The sequence below is a fragment of the Pyrgilauda ruficollis genome, unplaced genomic scaffold (assembly GCF_017590135.1).
Source record: "Pyrgilauda ruficollis isolate IOZ18807 unplaced genomic scaffold, ASM1759013v1 scaffold6, whole genome shotgun sequence".
NCBI classification, from domain to species: Eukaryota; Metazoa; Chordata; class Aves; order Passeriformes; family Passeridae; genus Pyrgilauda; species Pyrgilauda ruficollis.
The window spans coordinates 6,352,397-6,368,559 of NW_024527710.1; the positions used below are offsets into that span (position 1 = coordinate 6,352,397).

The 16,163-nt window shown below is 36.1% G+C and overlaps 1 protein-coding gene across 4 annotated transcripts in view; it reads right to left on the reverse strand.

Annotated features, from left to right (window-relative positions):
• ADGRL2 (adhesion G protein-coupled receptor L2) overlaps nucleotides 1–16,163 on the reverse strand; it is a 155,441-nt gene that overhangs the window by 3,322 nt on the left and 135,956 nt on the right. For 2 of the 4 annotated variants that reach the window (XM_041483085.1, XM_041483086.1), the window contains exons 17-20: nucleotides 11,314–11,405; nucleotides 9,265–9,433; nucleotides 5,438–5,566; nucleotides 4,925–5,021 (exon numbers count right to left, since the gene is read on the reverse strand). In XM_041483085.1, coding sequence (XP_041339019.1) covers nucleotides 4,925–5,021; nucleotides 5,438–5,566; nucleotides 9,265–9,433; nucleotides 11,314–11,405 — 487 coding nt within the window. Of the gene's footprint in view, nucleotides 1–1,805; nucleotides 1,888–4,924; nucleotides 5,022–5,437; nucleotides 5,567–9,264; nucleotides 9,434–11,313; nucleotides 11,406–16,163 lie in introns of all 4 variants that reach the window. The other 2 variants (XM_041483088.1, XM_041483087.1) reach the window with 2 other exon arrangements.

A 16,163-nucleotide genomic window follows, 5' to 3' on the forward strand; every position in this document is an offset into this window, starting at 1 on the left:
TTATGCTTTGGGTTTTGGCTTTTTTTTTCCAATAACTTGATAAAGAAAAGGTTTTCCTATAGACACAAAGACATGTAAACTATGACAGCACAGTGCTTCCCAAGCAAAGCAAAAAAAAAAAAAAAAAAAAAGGAAAAAAAAAAAAAAACTTTGCAAGAAATTAAACAGTCTGAACCATGGAAATAGATGGTTAGAGCATTCCTAGAAAAGCACGTTATCTACAAATATGTCTGGAAGTAAAGAAAGAATGAAGTGACTTTACTGAAATGAGACTGACCACTGTGAGGCTGCTGCATAATATGCAAGGCTTGGAGGAGTATAAGGGAAAAGTTTTTTGGAAAAGATTTTACGTTTTCTCATTTTGTGGATTTCTTTTTTCATAATTAAAGCTGCAGCTTATCCTAGAAAATTCAATATTCTCTGGAAATATTGTTTTCAATTAAAAAGAGATTGCATTTTCTCATGAAAAGATTTTTGTCTTCAACTTTGAAAAATAGAGTAATCATTTCCAAATAAATTCTCAGCAATTTGCAAGTCATTTTGCATTTGTGTTATTGCTAACTCTTCTCCATGTGTACTGATTTTAACAGTGATGAGGGTTGTTTGAGAGGCCTCTTTAAGCTTTGATTAAACAACTACGTAGTTTTGCAATTTCATGTACGTTCCAAGATTTTTCTTGCAATGGATTTAGCTGTGCAGAACATATGGCATTTATAAAAGTAGACAACACAGGGACCACATGCTGGATTCATTTCCCTCATGAAAGTGATTTAATTCTGTAATTTTAATTTTCTTTTCCTCTGCTAAAGAGATATCAAAATACATCTGATAATCCAAAATGAGTTTTCTATGATATACTGCAGAGTTAAGCATGGTAGAATATATTCAAATTGGTTTGATGAGGCAAATTTTGTTGCCCATGATCAGGTAATTAATTTGAAATCTTTCATAGCCTGTAGCAAGATTACTGTAGGAATGTAAAAATATAAGTAAATTGTTAAGCATTTCGGCATGACACTGCTTTGGTTTTAAACAGCAAATTATTTCAGCATTGCATAACTTGTGTTACCAATAGGGTTTGCTACAGACCTCATGGTGTTTCCCAAAAAGCAGTTTGCAAGTACTTTTTGAATGTGGAAACATTTTATTTGCAAATTGTGAACCACTTGCCCGCTGAGTCTACTTCATGACCGCTAGTTATGTTTTAATTGTGCCCATTAAAAATCATGCTGAAAAAATTTACATTTGATAGGCAAAGTTAAGTTTTACTCCCATACTTGTCTCTCTGTAGGTTGCTAGAGGAAAGCATAAGGAAAGTAAGAAAACAAGAGAATGAAAATAGAAACTACAGTTCAGTTAAAAAGGAGACTTGAAATAAAAACTGGAAACAAGGTTTTATGAGCTCTTTTTCAAAGATTTATCATTCTATTTACACTAAAGTGATCTTAGGACTCATTGAACAGTATCTGTAAGATATTTACTGATGAACTGCAATATCGTTAAAAAAAGCAAGTAGATAATGTAACAACAAAATGTTAGGTAAATGATGACACCCTTTATTCCGACAGAACTAAACTTTTCTAACTCAAACTTTTTCATCTCAAAATTTTCCTACAGGAAAATTATCTCCCATAAAGCTGCACTATACTATAGTTTAGATCTGTTTGACGCTGGATACAATTTTCTACACCGGGGTATCCAAAGGAGTCAAGATGCCTTGCACTGCTTTAGTATCTCATCCATTCCATAAGCAGGGTTTTCTCAGCAAGCTTTAGAGTCAACCTTATATTGCATAGACATGATACCTCTAAGTGATATTTATCTTGAAGATGGGCTCTCGGACCATGTGGTGTCAGTCCTTTAATAGTATATTAAGATTTATGCCACCTGTGTTAAAAACATGGATAATTATTGGTAAATACTGTTAGGGCAAAGGCATTACTATAATATAGTGCAGTTTTACAAGCTGACATTGGCAACACTGCATTTCTCGAATTTATTTCAGAAATTCAGACTGTACGGCTGGGGTATTGCAACTTGAGTTTCTATCTAGGGAAAAGAGGGAATTTGGAGTGAGCCAAGAAAAGCAGTTTATTCAGGAAGTATAAGCACACCTGGTGAGTTAAACACAGGAGCTGAAGGGGCATTACATACAACTGTTTCTGCGAGCAATGTGTTATAGGGGTTGTTAGTGCCGTGTGGTCGAAGAAGAGGGTTTGTTAGTAGGTAATTGCCAGTCATTCCTAAAGCAAAAGAAACAGAAAAAAAATGTCAGTTGCTTAATTTTAGCCTGACAGTTTCAATAAAGAATAATTTTTAGTCATCATGAATCATGTAGGATTTCTAAAATGTAATTCAGCTGAAAATTTCTGGCTGTATTTGAGCTATGCATTGGAAATGGGAGCAGGAAAATACAGTTAAATTCCAGTAATTCACAGGTGCTGTCCAAATCCCCAAAGTAAACATCCAGTAAAAGTGATATTTACTAATGTATACAAAATCACTGTTACACAAGAGTAGCAATTAAATGTTTAGAGATCAAGGTACTACATAAAGCTATTAGGACTTGAAAAATGATCATAGGGAGCACTTCTGTCCAGAATTGACAGAACTGAATTTCTCAAACTGAAAGGTACTGAAAAATCTCTTATGACAGGATCAGAGCTGTTACTCGCTTTATTAAAAACACACAGAGAGTGGAAGGGAATTGCTGTTTTCAAACAGACAGTGGATGACAAATTGCAAGAAGTATATGCAAAAGTATGCATGCTGAGGGGAAAGCAAAATATTTGCTCTAAGAAATCAGAGTATTCACATTTTCTCCTGGGACAGTCATGCTGCAAACGTATCTGCCAGGTTTTAAGAAAGAAATCCTTGAATGACAAATTTCTTTAAACTATCAGTTTGCAAACAATGTAAGACAAAGAAAATTACTACATGAACAGACTTTTTTAAACTCTTGTAAACTCAAATTTACATGTTAACACAACACCATTTAAACACTCTCAATAATAAGATAAAAAAACCAGCCTTTTTTCAGAAATTATTAAAAAGTCAATTAATCTCTGATTTCTAGCTACTAAAGAAAAGTGCTGTGATTTAAAAATCAATTTAAACATTTCAATAAGATTAAATTCAAGTTTCTTTTTTATTGCTTTGCAAAGCAGTACATCAGGATCAGTATATTACAGACCCAAGGACAATTAGAGACAGCTCTATTTTTATAGTATAAATATATTTGGCAAGTGATGATATATATTCCAAATATTAATGCTTTTGTACTCCCAGAGCTACTCAGCAGCAGAAATGAGCAGAAAATTCTAGCACTCAGAGAATTATGGTCTAACTATGCTAATCTTATTTGAAAGTTTGTATTAGCGATCAACTAAAAAAATTATCGTATTTTTTTCACATTGTAAAGTACTTCTTACTAGAAATAATAATAATGAAATATATTTTGCTCGGGGTTTTTTTTACATTTTGCATACTATATTTAATCTTACAATAATTGCGTGCAATTTAGAATTATCATTTTTTTCAATCCAGATTTCTTTCTTCTTGTCACAAGAAAAAAAAAAAAGCTTAATTAAAAGCTTAATTTTTATTTTAAAGGAAAAATCGCATGTCATAAATTATTAAGCTACCCTTATACGTATGTATCACTGAGATAGTGACAAAATTATAACTAAACAGAGTTGATAGAATTTTTCTGATCATGGCAGAACATCTTCAGTGACTTGAGTCTGGAACTTGAAATGGGGAGAAGCTGCTGAGACCTCTGTTCAACACTGAATTAACCAACAGTGCAGCACAGTTAGGGCAAACCTCAGGAGTCAGAGACAGCAAATTAGGGTAAATACCAAATTTTATGTGGCTTGTATTTTTGGAATTTTATTAAGACACTGAAGGAGACATGAAAAATATACATTTTCTACCTAGGAGAAGTTACTTAATTTTGAGTTTTGCCAGAAGAACATGCAGGATTCATAAGGGGGGTGGGAGGAGCAGAGAGACACACAGGTCTTAGCCACTTTCTATGTACCAAATAGCAAAAGTAGAATCATGCTTTCTGATACCTTCTGCTTTGCAAACACCACGGTTTTTACTTCCAAAATAAATGTAAATAAACGTTCCTGCTATCAAATCCTGAATCTGGATTTTCTGTTTGAAACTTTCTGAGCTGAGCAGGAAGTGGTTGCAGTGTGACCAGGGCTACCTTCACTTAAGCCTTGGGCAGAAGAACAGCCTTCAAACCTGGCTTGCACAGAGCAGTCCTCCCTCCACTGCTGGCTCAAACTGCCTCCAAAACACAGCGGGGAGGGGAGAAAGGGAGGGACAATCTGTCTTGGTTAACACCCTTGTCTTCTGTCTGGACATGAGAATGAGGTTACAGATTTCAAAGTCTATCTGAGATGAGAAGTTTTGAGTTTTGACTTCTCTGTGCGTGAAAATCTGCAGTCTATCCCATGTTACAGACATGATGCTCTTTGAAATAGAAAAGATAAATGCTTTACAGACATCTTTTGCATAGAAATGATATCAATTAGATTTCACTGGGAAAATTTCTGCACCTAAAAATCAGTCAAATATGCATTAAAATGTTACTGCACTCATATTTCTATTCCAGATTTAACCTATAAAGGTTAGGAAAGATTTAAAATTATCATCTTGCTTTTAAGCTAAATTATTGATGAAACTAATTTAAATACATTGCCATGAATTGAAGAATTCAACTTCTATAGCAGGGGCCAGTTAAGGGAACATGGTTTTCAAAACTGCTGGTGGATCACTTTAAAACTCTGCTTTTAGAGAACACTCGTTCCAGATTTTTTTTTAACATCATTTTCAATTCTTCTCTCTTAAGTGATATAAAATCTGTAATAAATTTATGGATTCTAAAACTGAAATGTTCCCAGTGACTGACCTTGATTAAGTGTTGAAGTGCTGTTGATGTCACCTGAGATAAAAGACGATTCCGATTGTTTTCTCACAGTGTCATTCCACATCCTCCTTATCCGACTCTGTTAGCACAAAGCAGTGAGACAAAAGCATAGTAGATTACAAAAAGATTTTTTCCTACTCATGTGCTATTATGTAAAATATTTGTGTTTACTTTAGCCTAAAGTAAAACATTTTCCTAGCACATAATGATAATTCCTTATTTTTTTATTAAAACTCTAATTTATTAAACTTTATTTCAATGAAACATGACGGTATAAACCTTCCCATAAATCAGTCCCTAATTACAAGAAAAAATAACATATTTGTATTAGTCCAAAATAAGAGTTTAAAAAGAAATAACTCTACAATGCAGAAGTATGTATTTACCATCTAAATGACAATAATGAGAAGACAATTAGTCTTCCTGACTGGAAGACATCTCAGTAGGCTTTTCATAAATAAAGTAATTAAAAGATGCTGTCAAAATCATTGTTACCTGAGTGCCAGAGGAATAGCGAGCACTGGTTCTGGTGGTTGATGTCTTCACTGAGCTGTGGGGACTCTCAGTTGGAAGTCCTCCACAGCAGTAGGAATGTCGGAAGCATTTCCCATATTCCTTACGTACCTGTGGGGGAAAAAATAAATGCTTAGCACACAAAATAGTTTTAAATAGCTGCTGGCAAAAACACATGAACCTTGCATTGAAACTACTCACTTTTCAAGCAAATAGATAATTCTTGTCTGTTGAATTGCTGGCTGTTAGCAAACCCACATATTTCTCTCTATTCAGTGGCAGTATTAGCAGCTATCCAGGAGTTGTGAACCAATTATTTACAAGGTATACACACACTTCTAAGAGATGTCCCTGAATAATCATTACTGACTTAGTTACAGAATTGTTTTCATTTCATTTTCATATTGTAGATTAATATAGTTCAGTTTATCTGAATTGAATGCTGGATGAAAATAGTGGTTTTTATAAGAGCTTTTGGTGCAGAAAGCACAGCAAGCCTGTCCTCCCATCCTAGCAGGCAAGAAGGGCTTGAGCACTGCTCAGTACTACCCCTTAATGCAATGACTTCCTATAAAGAGTGCCAAATTTCCAACGCCTGTAAAGGAATTTTCTTACTCTGTGTAACTCATCCAGCTGCTACTTCAGATGGCCACACCTGCCCTGGCACTGAGCAGAGCTCACAAACTCCACTGCCCCACTCCAGGCACAGCCCCAGCTATGCTGCTGGTGCCACTCGTCAGTGTTCCAGAGTCACTTTTTGAACCATAACGCTGGGAATGAAGCACCTTTCACCTTTAGGACCAAAACATAAAATTCTAATTCCTGTCTTTGTTGAATATAGAAATTTGAATATACCCATGTTTATGATTGCTTTGGGTTTGGTTTTTTTTCTGGCAGAGCAGCAAAACTAATTGATGCTTTCAGTATTTGGGCTACATTTATTCACCTTCTGTTTCCAGTGACCTAGTGGAAACTTCAGTTTTGTTATGAGTGGTAACAATTGCCATAAAGTAATCAGGATCATTTTACAGAGCAGTTAATTCTCTCTTATATTCCATGACTGCTTCACTGACTATTATTTTTGGATAACAGAAGAGTGTGTGCATATCTTGGCAGCAAGGCTGCATCAGTGAAAGGACACCATGGATAGAATTTGTATAAATGTGTAAGTCTAAACTCATAAATCTTCTATCAGATTACATGGGAATGTCTCTTCTTAAGTGTCTTCTCTTAAGTGTCTCTCCTACATCAATGAGACTCATGAGTTTCTGTGAAAAGAGGGATTTCAGCTAATCTGGAATTTTTGCCTGATCTATGAATATATAAGACAGAAAGTTATGTGTATGCAAAAAGGGGAGAGGAAAAAATTTAAAAAATTAATAGTGTGGATTTACTTATGTAATGTGCTGTTTCCTACAGGAGTTTCACTCACAGAATACATACTGTGCTGTTTCTATAAATCACAAGATAAAGAAAAGTTGAATAATTTGTACTTTAACTTCAAGTACAATAGTTCAGCTTTTTATAAAAGTATATGGTACATATTTTAAGTCAACTCCTATCTATATCAGCACAAAAGACATATAAAAATGAAAACAGAAATGAAACAACCTACAATTATAATTTTTTAACCCTGGAAAACAAAGGTCTATATACATCATCACTAGGTGGTATAACACCTAAGAAAAAACACGCCTGAACACTAATGGGTATTAAATGCTCTAAGCCACTACACAGTAGAGACAATAGCAATCAAAACTGTATTTTTACCCAAATACCACCCTCCAGGGCTGGTTTTGCCTAATGCCTGTATTGCTGTGAATGTACATTATCTGTCAGGACTGCGCATTCCACTGTCATTATTTCTAAATTATAGCTTGTTGGAAACTGATGGAAGCAACAGCACTATCATCTCGTCAGACCTGGAAACATAATAGTTTTCACTTCCACAATTCTATTTCTCTGTTCAATTTAGTGACCAAGTAGTAATAACAGAATAAAAAGACTACATTAGCTATGCAGACAGAGCACAGGACAATATCCAGTCAAAGGCAGTGACACTTAAAAATCTTAAATGGCAGCTTTAACATTCTTTCAGGTATAAATCTTATTGCTCTAGGTTATGTTTTTTTCACACTTGACTGGTATTTTAATCTTGCCTTTTGCTGACTCCACTTTATATAAAAACAATGCACAGCTGTAAAAAGAAATAAAAAAAGGAATCTGTTTCTGATTTTTAAGTCCAATACAAATAGTAAAAAGGGAAACATTATATGAAACCCTAACCTAGAATTTATTTGCATTTTGGGGAAGTTTGCATTTTCTTCCCTACCTTCTTCTCTTAGGCTCAATCTTCTAAGTGTGCTTTTGTTCTCTCCAAATGAGTGGAGTGGAATATTCATCTGGGTAAAATTCTGTCTACCAGATCTTTTCCTGAAACACCTCTGAATGCCATTGTCTGCACTAAATTTAAGAGATGCTGGTAATGTTACAGCTGGTACAGTTGAGAACATGAGCACAGGATTTTTGTATTTAAACAACACTTCATCCAATGGTCTCAAACCATCTTACAAATATCAGTTAATTATGTCTCTGGTGAGCTAATTATAATGGGAGTTAAAAATTGCTAGGTCTCCAGCCCAAAACTGGTAAAAATATTTACAATCTAAATATTGAAAATTGGATATTTCCAAATGTAGGACATACTGCATTTCATGTTAAGTTTGTTTGGGAGGGATTTTTTGATGTTCACCCTACCTCTCAACTCTCATTACTTTCATTTATCCTGCCTTCTAACAAAGGCTTTCAGCATTTTTAATGCACTCTTCATTAAACACCACTAAGGCATCCTTGGAAGCAATCTCCACCCTCTGGGGAATAGAAAGGGCGCAGGGGACCCAAAAAAGGGTCCCACAGAGCTGTGCCCTTCACTTTCCTTCTCTCCGACTTGCTCCTCCTCTCTCCCCTTCAAGCTTTCTCTCTGTCTCCCTCTGTCTCTCTTTGTCTCTCTCTCCTTCCAGCTCCTTCTGGACCCTTCTACTTTCATCCAGTGAAAGGGAGCAGAACTAATTTAGCTCATCCCACTCGTGAGATAGGCTCCAGTGAAGAGCACAAAGCTGTTGGGAGTTCTGGGGGAGGCAAACACTTGGAATAAAAGTATTAATACTGGCATCTTTTCCATCTTCAGAAAACTTCCTTTTAGCAACTGTCTAGCATTAATGACTGCTTTTTTCTAAGGTGTGTCAAAGTTCATAATTAAATTAATTTTTACATCCCACTTAATTTTGTAATGAATGAGCACACATAGTACAGTCCCTGCCTATCACCCTATAGTTTTATGTAGCAGCTTAATGGGATCTCAGGAAAGGTGCTCTGCCTTGATCTAAGAAAAGGAGAACATTTCCAGGCTGATATGGGCTGATATCATAACTGATCCTCTGTTTGCAGCACTGCAGCAAAGGCAGGATTTGTTTCATATGGACATAAAAGATTTTTGGCTGTAAGTCCAGGCTAATATGTACCACACTACCAGTGTTAAACTTTTAAATTTTCTTCACAAAACCTTCCAACTTTTCAAGCTCAGGTTGGAAATGATGCATCCATGTTAAACCTGTCTGGGTCACAGAGCAGTTACACGAGTCCCACTAGCACATACAACAAAAGCTGCATTGGAATTCTAGTCCCCTCCTCAAACTATTTCAAAATACTCCAGTTCTTCAAATTGTTAATTTTATCTCTATTTTCTTAAGAATTATGTGTGGCATTTCTAAGGAGTTAGGGAACATTTATCTATGGTTTTGGTAACTTACTTTCTTTTGAAGGGCACAATGAAAGATGAAAATAAACATTCCTTGGAAAGCATTAAATACTGTGAAGAGATATGTCATCACAATGGTCCCTTCATTTATAAACAGCAGACCAAATGACCATGTTAGGCCAAGGAGACACAGGAGAGCAAATGCACCCAGGACCCAGGATCTGTAAAAGAAAATTAATTTTAGTAACATTACTTACGAGAATGTACTTTGCCAAATTAAATATTAACATTTCAGTTCCTGCAGTTGACTTTTACTATTTTCACATTCAAATGTAAAAATTCCTTGGGTTTAACCTTTTATCTATTAAAGAAAGAACAATTCCATTCAGTACTCTTAGACTCCAATGAAAACAGCAAGAATAGATATAACCCTTGTCTTTCTCAAGAACAGCATAGGACGTCAAAACTATTTTGAAATGCAGAAGTATAGCACAAGCCTCAGCTAGTCCATTGCTTTATCTGCTTTTAGAGAAGAGATTGATAAATCTGGCTTAGCCACTAATCACACCATAGATTTTAAGCAGTGGTGCTGCCATATGACACCAAATAATGTAACACAAATGCACAAAGGTTAAACAGCAGATTAAAAGCCTAGAGCCCAAATCATTAATGCTTCGATAAACTCAGCTAAACTGAAGCTAGAGGATGTAACTTCCGCATGAAGAAACCCTGCTGAAATGTGACAAAAATATGGATACTGCTTTACAGAACAATCTAAAAAAGATTCCATCATGAATAGGTTAAGGAAAAGGAATTGTAGTGAACAGCACAGAATGAAAGGGAAAGGGAATTTAGTCAGTGAATTCCACATCTAACTAATGATCTTACTTGATAAATGGCTTATTATCTTCATAGCTAGAAAGCATTATAAGCAGAAAAGAGAAACAAAATTATTAGACAGAATTTAAACAGAAATTAATAAGAGCATTTTTAATTGTTTATAAAAATTAGTCAAAATTAGGAAATTCAAAATGCAGAGGCAAGCAATTTAAAAGTATAAAGGCATGTAATAGTTTAAAAGTCTTTAGCAAATCAGGTATCTCAAAAATAGATAATTAAAATTACGGGAAATCCACAATATGACCGAGTTTGTAAAGTTAAAAATCATGCTAGAAGTTTGTTAATGTAGGGTTCTATCTTACCCAGGTAAGTCCGTATTATAGTAGCCATCACAAACACGGTAATTACTGGTGTGGATGAGAAGACAGAAAGAGGAAAAGGAAGAAAAGAGAGAGATGCTAACGATTAGCTCTCTCTCATCATGCAACATGCAATGAAGCTGATACTGACCTATCTAGAACATCTAGTTCATAATGTTATCCTTACTGAAAGTCTCCCTTTGCCATTTCCACTGTTCAAAGCAGATCTGTAAGACCCTTTCACATCCAACCCTCAGTGTTAGAAAGTGGCACCATCCCTTCAGTGGTGGTAACAAAAACCTTGAATACAATGTAAGGCTAAACAGAATACAGTAAAAAGCTATCTAAAGAAGTGAAAGCTGCCAAAGCCTAGTTAGTTATCAAAAACTTATATTACTCTGCAAAAGGGATACTACAGTAGAACACCATGATAAAGTAAACATTTGTTAAATTAGCATGAAAACAGCAGATAATCTTCAAGTTAACAATAATAATAGAGTCAATTCTCTTGGGAGAACAGGATTACGAGTAGAAACTGCTCAGAATCCCTAAATCAAAAAGTCATTTAACAAAACAAACTTAATATAATCATATCAACCATGCAAACAGGAACATCATTTTTGAACTGCTTTTTAAATGCAAATGAAATTACTACAGTGCTGTGGCATTTCCGTGAAACAGTTTCTTGGCATTAGTTCCAGCCTGAAATTATCTAATTTTGACCGGCATTTGTGACACTACAGCAACAATGTGACGAAAGCAGGATTGGCTCTGTTTGCTTCTAATTGACATCTGCAGTTGCTGGGAGACAATGGCATGTGCTCCTAATGGAGAGTAGCTTTCAATCAGTTCAGCAATCAGAAAATAATCATAGTTCTCATACTTGAACACAAAGCACTTACTTAATGTTTTCCAACCTGCTAGAGTCTGGTTTCAAAGTGTTTGAGTGCTTCACCATTTTGCACAATGTGATCACCAGGAAGATAAGATTCAGCTGTCAAAACAGACAAGAATGAAATTAAACTACTTCAAGTAATAGGTTGAATAATGATGATGTTACAGGCTAAACAAAAACCCTGTAGTTTGTTTCCAAGTAAGTAGTGAAACTTGGTAACTGTATCAGATGGTCTGCAAATTGTGATTGCAAATAAGAATGAGAGGATAAAAATATTAGAAGTCCTTGTTTCACTTAATTTCCAAAATGCACCACATCATCATGAACCACCATATTTAACTCATGTCCAACACTTTCCATTGTCAGTTTAGCTCTGTCCTCCAGCATGTTTTGCCATCACCTGCTCACCTTTACCTGTCACCCTTGGCCCTGTTCCCCATGTCACTCTCTGAGGACAATGGTCACTGCTTCACTGGGCTATACTAGTTGTCTTTTTATCACCCCATCCTGATTTTGAAATGTTTTTCACCTTTGCTGGTTTCTCCTTTATTTTTTTTTTATTCCTTTTTGTTCTCACAATCCTACTGGGGTCTTGAAAAGACCTTAAATGTAACTGGGAAAAAAAAGAAAAAGAGAGGAAAAGAAGAAAAAGAAACACAAAGATGTAGCAAATGCATCAAACTTAACAGTGCCATAGACATATGCTGGTGGTGCACCCTCCTGCTGCCCTCTTTCCCTTTGTAGTCTGGATTCTGTCGAAGAGAGACTCTGTGTGCACTTGAAGGACTGTGGCATCTTATTCTTGTTGTGTCACTCATACAGGTAACACCAGGGAAGATACTGAAGGAAATTTTTTATCATTCTCTTATTGTGTAACAGAATCACAGATATCAAAGTTACTGGGTGCCTTTCTCCTATCGATTTCAAAGCCTGTGAAAAGCACAGGCAAGCCAAATACAAGGATGCCTGCAGAACACCGGCTAAAAAATGGTATCCAATTAATTTCAGTAATTAGTTTGTGCTGTCCTATATCACACAGAAAAGTTGGACAAAACTGTATCTTTGAAACCAGTAAGAGCCATGTCCTTTCAGCAAGAAGACACACATCCTTGTCTACTACTACAATGGTGCACACAAAGTGGCTGGACCAAAAGCTAAGAGAAGATGGAAGGTGGAAGAATATGCTTGGACATCCTTATAACACATACATTAGATTGAGAAACCCCCCCCCCATATATATATATATATATATATATCTGCAAATGGTTACTGGTGGAGCATGATTATACCCAGTCTCTCAGTTTGGGAAGCCTTTTGTCTGAGGCAGCTTCAAAATCTTCATTCTTTTTGTAACACTGGGGATATCAGCTCATGCTAGATGTGTTCCTGCAGCTGTGCCTCAATGGTCAGAAATGTCACTGAAATCCTAGTAAAGACCTGGTCTTAATCTTGAAAAGATGAGTATTTTGAAGGCTCTGATCAGAGTCTGTTAATGAGAACACGAATTATAGAAATAATTCCTACTGCTAAAGGCAATCATGTTATTGCTCCTGCTGCTGTCTTAGAATCAAGATGGACAGCATGAACTGCAATGCAGTTCTCAACCCCAGAAAAGTGTCTGGCAACTTTTGATCTTATCATGCAAAGTCCAACATTTTTACAATTGTATGTTGAGATTAATAGAAAAAGGTGTTTGTGATACAAATAACAAAAGTAAGCTTTTACGATTGATTTCTGTTTGTGTTTCAAGAACTGGCTGAAGATACTTAATATTTAGGCTGATGTATGTACATGGTGTAGGTTATGTGCATTTCCATTGCTGCAAAATGTAATAGAAGTGTCAAGAATTCATGATCTTGGTGATTATCTTTTATTATTCTTATAGGAAATTACTAACCACATGAGAAAAAACCCTTTTGTTACATCATTGTGATCTCTTCCTCTTATCTAGGTTTGCAGTGTACAGCGTAACTTCATTGGATGAGAAAACAAAGCTGCTTCTTTCCCTGGCCTTTGCACCAGACAGGACAAGGGCTCTGCAACTGACCTGACCCTCAGCTCCATGTCTTTGCACACAGATTTCATTTTCCTCTATTTGAAAAAGTTTCTTCCACAGTTTGGTAGCTGACATAACATGAACTTCTTCAGCCTGCCTGAAAAATGCAACCTCAATGTGCTTTTTGTGAAAACAAACAGATTAAGAGCTAAGACACATGCCTTGTGTCAATCCTAACACGTACATCAACTTTGTCTGCAGCCTGTGTATCCGGGAGTGCACAATCCAGTTCAGAATAATATTTACAGCACAGCTGGAAGCTAATCCCTGCCTAAGTAGCTACCCTAGAGTATCCTGTATTGTACTGACATCATCATTCTTGGATCAAAAACTCATAGATATGGCTTAGCTCATAAATGACTGCCTTATGAAACAAGAGGGTTTTATTGTCTGATTCTTTGTGCAACTGAAGTGCTGGTTTGCCACACGACAAATAAAAACTTGTATTCATGCACTGAGGTTCCTTTGGTGATGTGGGCAGACATGGCCTTACCCCAGAGCTTGAGCCAAGCTCCACTGTGTTGAACAGGTTTTATGAGGTGCTCAGCTCTGGGTGTATGCCCTTACTGCACCAGGGAACAACTGCACAAAGCAGGTTCTTAAGTGATATTTTAATGGTAATTTATGTACAGACTCACAAAACCAGCCCACAGAAATAATAATGCCATATCACAGCAGCTGAGAAAGTCCTTCCACAAAAAAAAGGAAAAATACTGTACTTTGAAGACAAAGTAACTATGACAACTGAGCATATGATACTTGTTTCTCCATCACTGTGAAATGTTGCATAGTTTTCAGTTTCAGCAGTCAAAAGACCATGGTTTGCCACTTGTTCAAACATGCTGGCATCTCTGTTACACATTATATCATTATAAAAAACCCCCGTTTTGCTTGCTTACAGATACTGTAACCAAACCTTTCTATAGATTTGCTTTTGGCTCCCTAATTGTTTTTCATCTAGAAATTGACTGTTTTGTAGGAATTCATAAGTTAAAGACTTTTGGGCATCTTGCCTTTTTCTTTTTTCTTTTTTCTCATGAAAGACACTAGCAGGGAGGGAAGGGAACTTGCTGGAAAATAATTGCTTTTATAAGGAATAGCTGAATTAATTTTCTTGGTGAGAAATATGTAGGGGGAGAGAAGAAAACACAGTTAGGACTTTTGTATTCATTTGTACAAGGGAAGCTTTTCCAGCTCTGAGTGGTCTGGCCCAGAGCTAAGGAGGCTATTTTGAGAAGGCTTGACCACAGATCTCCTGGAGCTCCTTTCAACCTGAATTGCTTCTGTGAGGACTGAACTGTTACTGATCTAAGCAAATGAATTTGTAGATGTTTTCCAAGCTTGACAGATGGTCTGAGTAGGACACCTTTCTTTAAGAAAATGTTCACCACAAGCATGCAGTACTCTGAGGTCATACAAAGGCCCACATGAACGGAAAGAGAGACTTTTGAGAGCAATCTTCTAAGAGAAAAAATGGGCCTCTGACAATGGTGGCGTTCTCATCACTTCATGTAACATAAATGGTCAGTGACTGGCTGGACCTCATCCTGACAACTGGGCTGCATCCATCCCAGATGAGCCAAAACCTGCAGCTGAACAGTGCCCCTCTTCTTTAATGCTAATAAAAAGTATAAATATATTGTTCAAACACACACACAGATGCACAATGTATACATCTCAAACAGTCCTAAAATTATACCCTTGGCCATGTCTGTAGAATCTTTTTCATGCTGCGTGTCTGCAAATCAGACCAACATTCTTTTGAAAGCTAAAAATAAGAAATTAAAAGTCTGGTCAGGCATCAGGTTTGGATTTGAAGATTCTGCTGTGATACCAAAAAGTGACAGAACACACAGCTACAGAAGGTGAAGCTATAGTATGAGATCTTTTAAAACATTAGCTGGTAATAGTAAGCAAAAATTTGAATTTATAGTACTTAATTTATGTTTATACTTGATTCTGATCTAGTTTCTCAAACTTACTGTCTACTGGAAGAGCTGGAATACTGGACAGAGAACTAGCTTGATCTATACCCTGATTTTAGAATTTTGCGTAAAGTAAAAAACAAAAATTATACTATCTTCTAACATACTAGTTCCTTGTCATCCCTTAATACAAGTGTAATTGGATAGAACAAAGTGAAAGACAATTGATATATATTAAAAAATAACAACTTACTACTTTAAAATATAAAATATGAAGAATTTTTATGGTAATAATCAAATGCAGCACCCAGGAAGATCATGCTTCTTCCACAGGCAACACACATATGGCCATTTCTCATTTGGAAATCAGAAGGAACTGGACGTGAAAGAAGGTATAAGTAGAAAATGTGGCTTTCTAGATCCTGAAACCTATGTAATTTGGTGACAGGGAGTGTGTCCAACTCAACTTTTTAAAAAAGTGGGTGTGCTAACCTGCACAGAAGACTGATCAACTGGAATTAGCTTCAGGTACAATGGATTAGTAGCAAAATAAAGTTAGATTTTGCAAAACTATGATAAATTTCCCCTGTGACTAATAGATAAATACCATTTATCAAGTGTCTACTATAAAAAGATAAACACATACTATTTATAAAAAATAAGTTTACAAATACAGTGCATTTTCACTTGTGGAGCTATGTTATGTGTATATCTGTCCATCCACTGAGTTGCTGGTAAGCAATACTTCAGCCTGGGTGAGAACGTTTACCACATTCTGTGTTAATGAAATGGGGCATCTTAAGTAATTTTTGCTTAGACAACCCTTGGTAGACTAATACACAGGCTCTGCCTGCAAGCTGGGAGAGGCAAACTGCA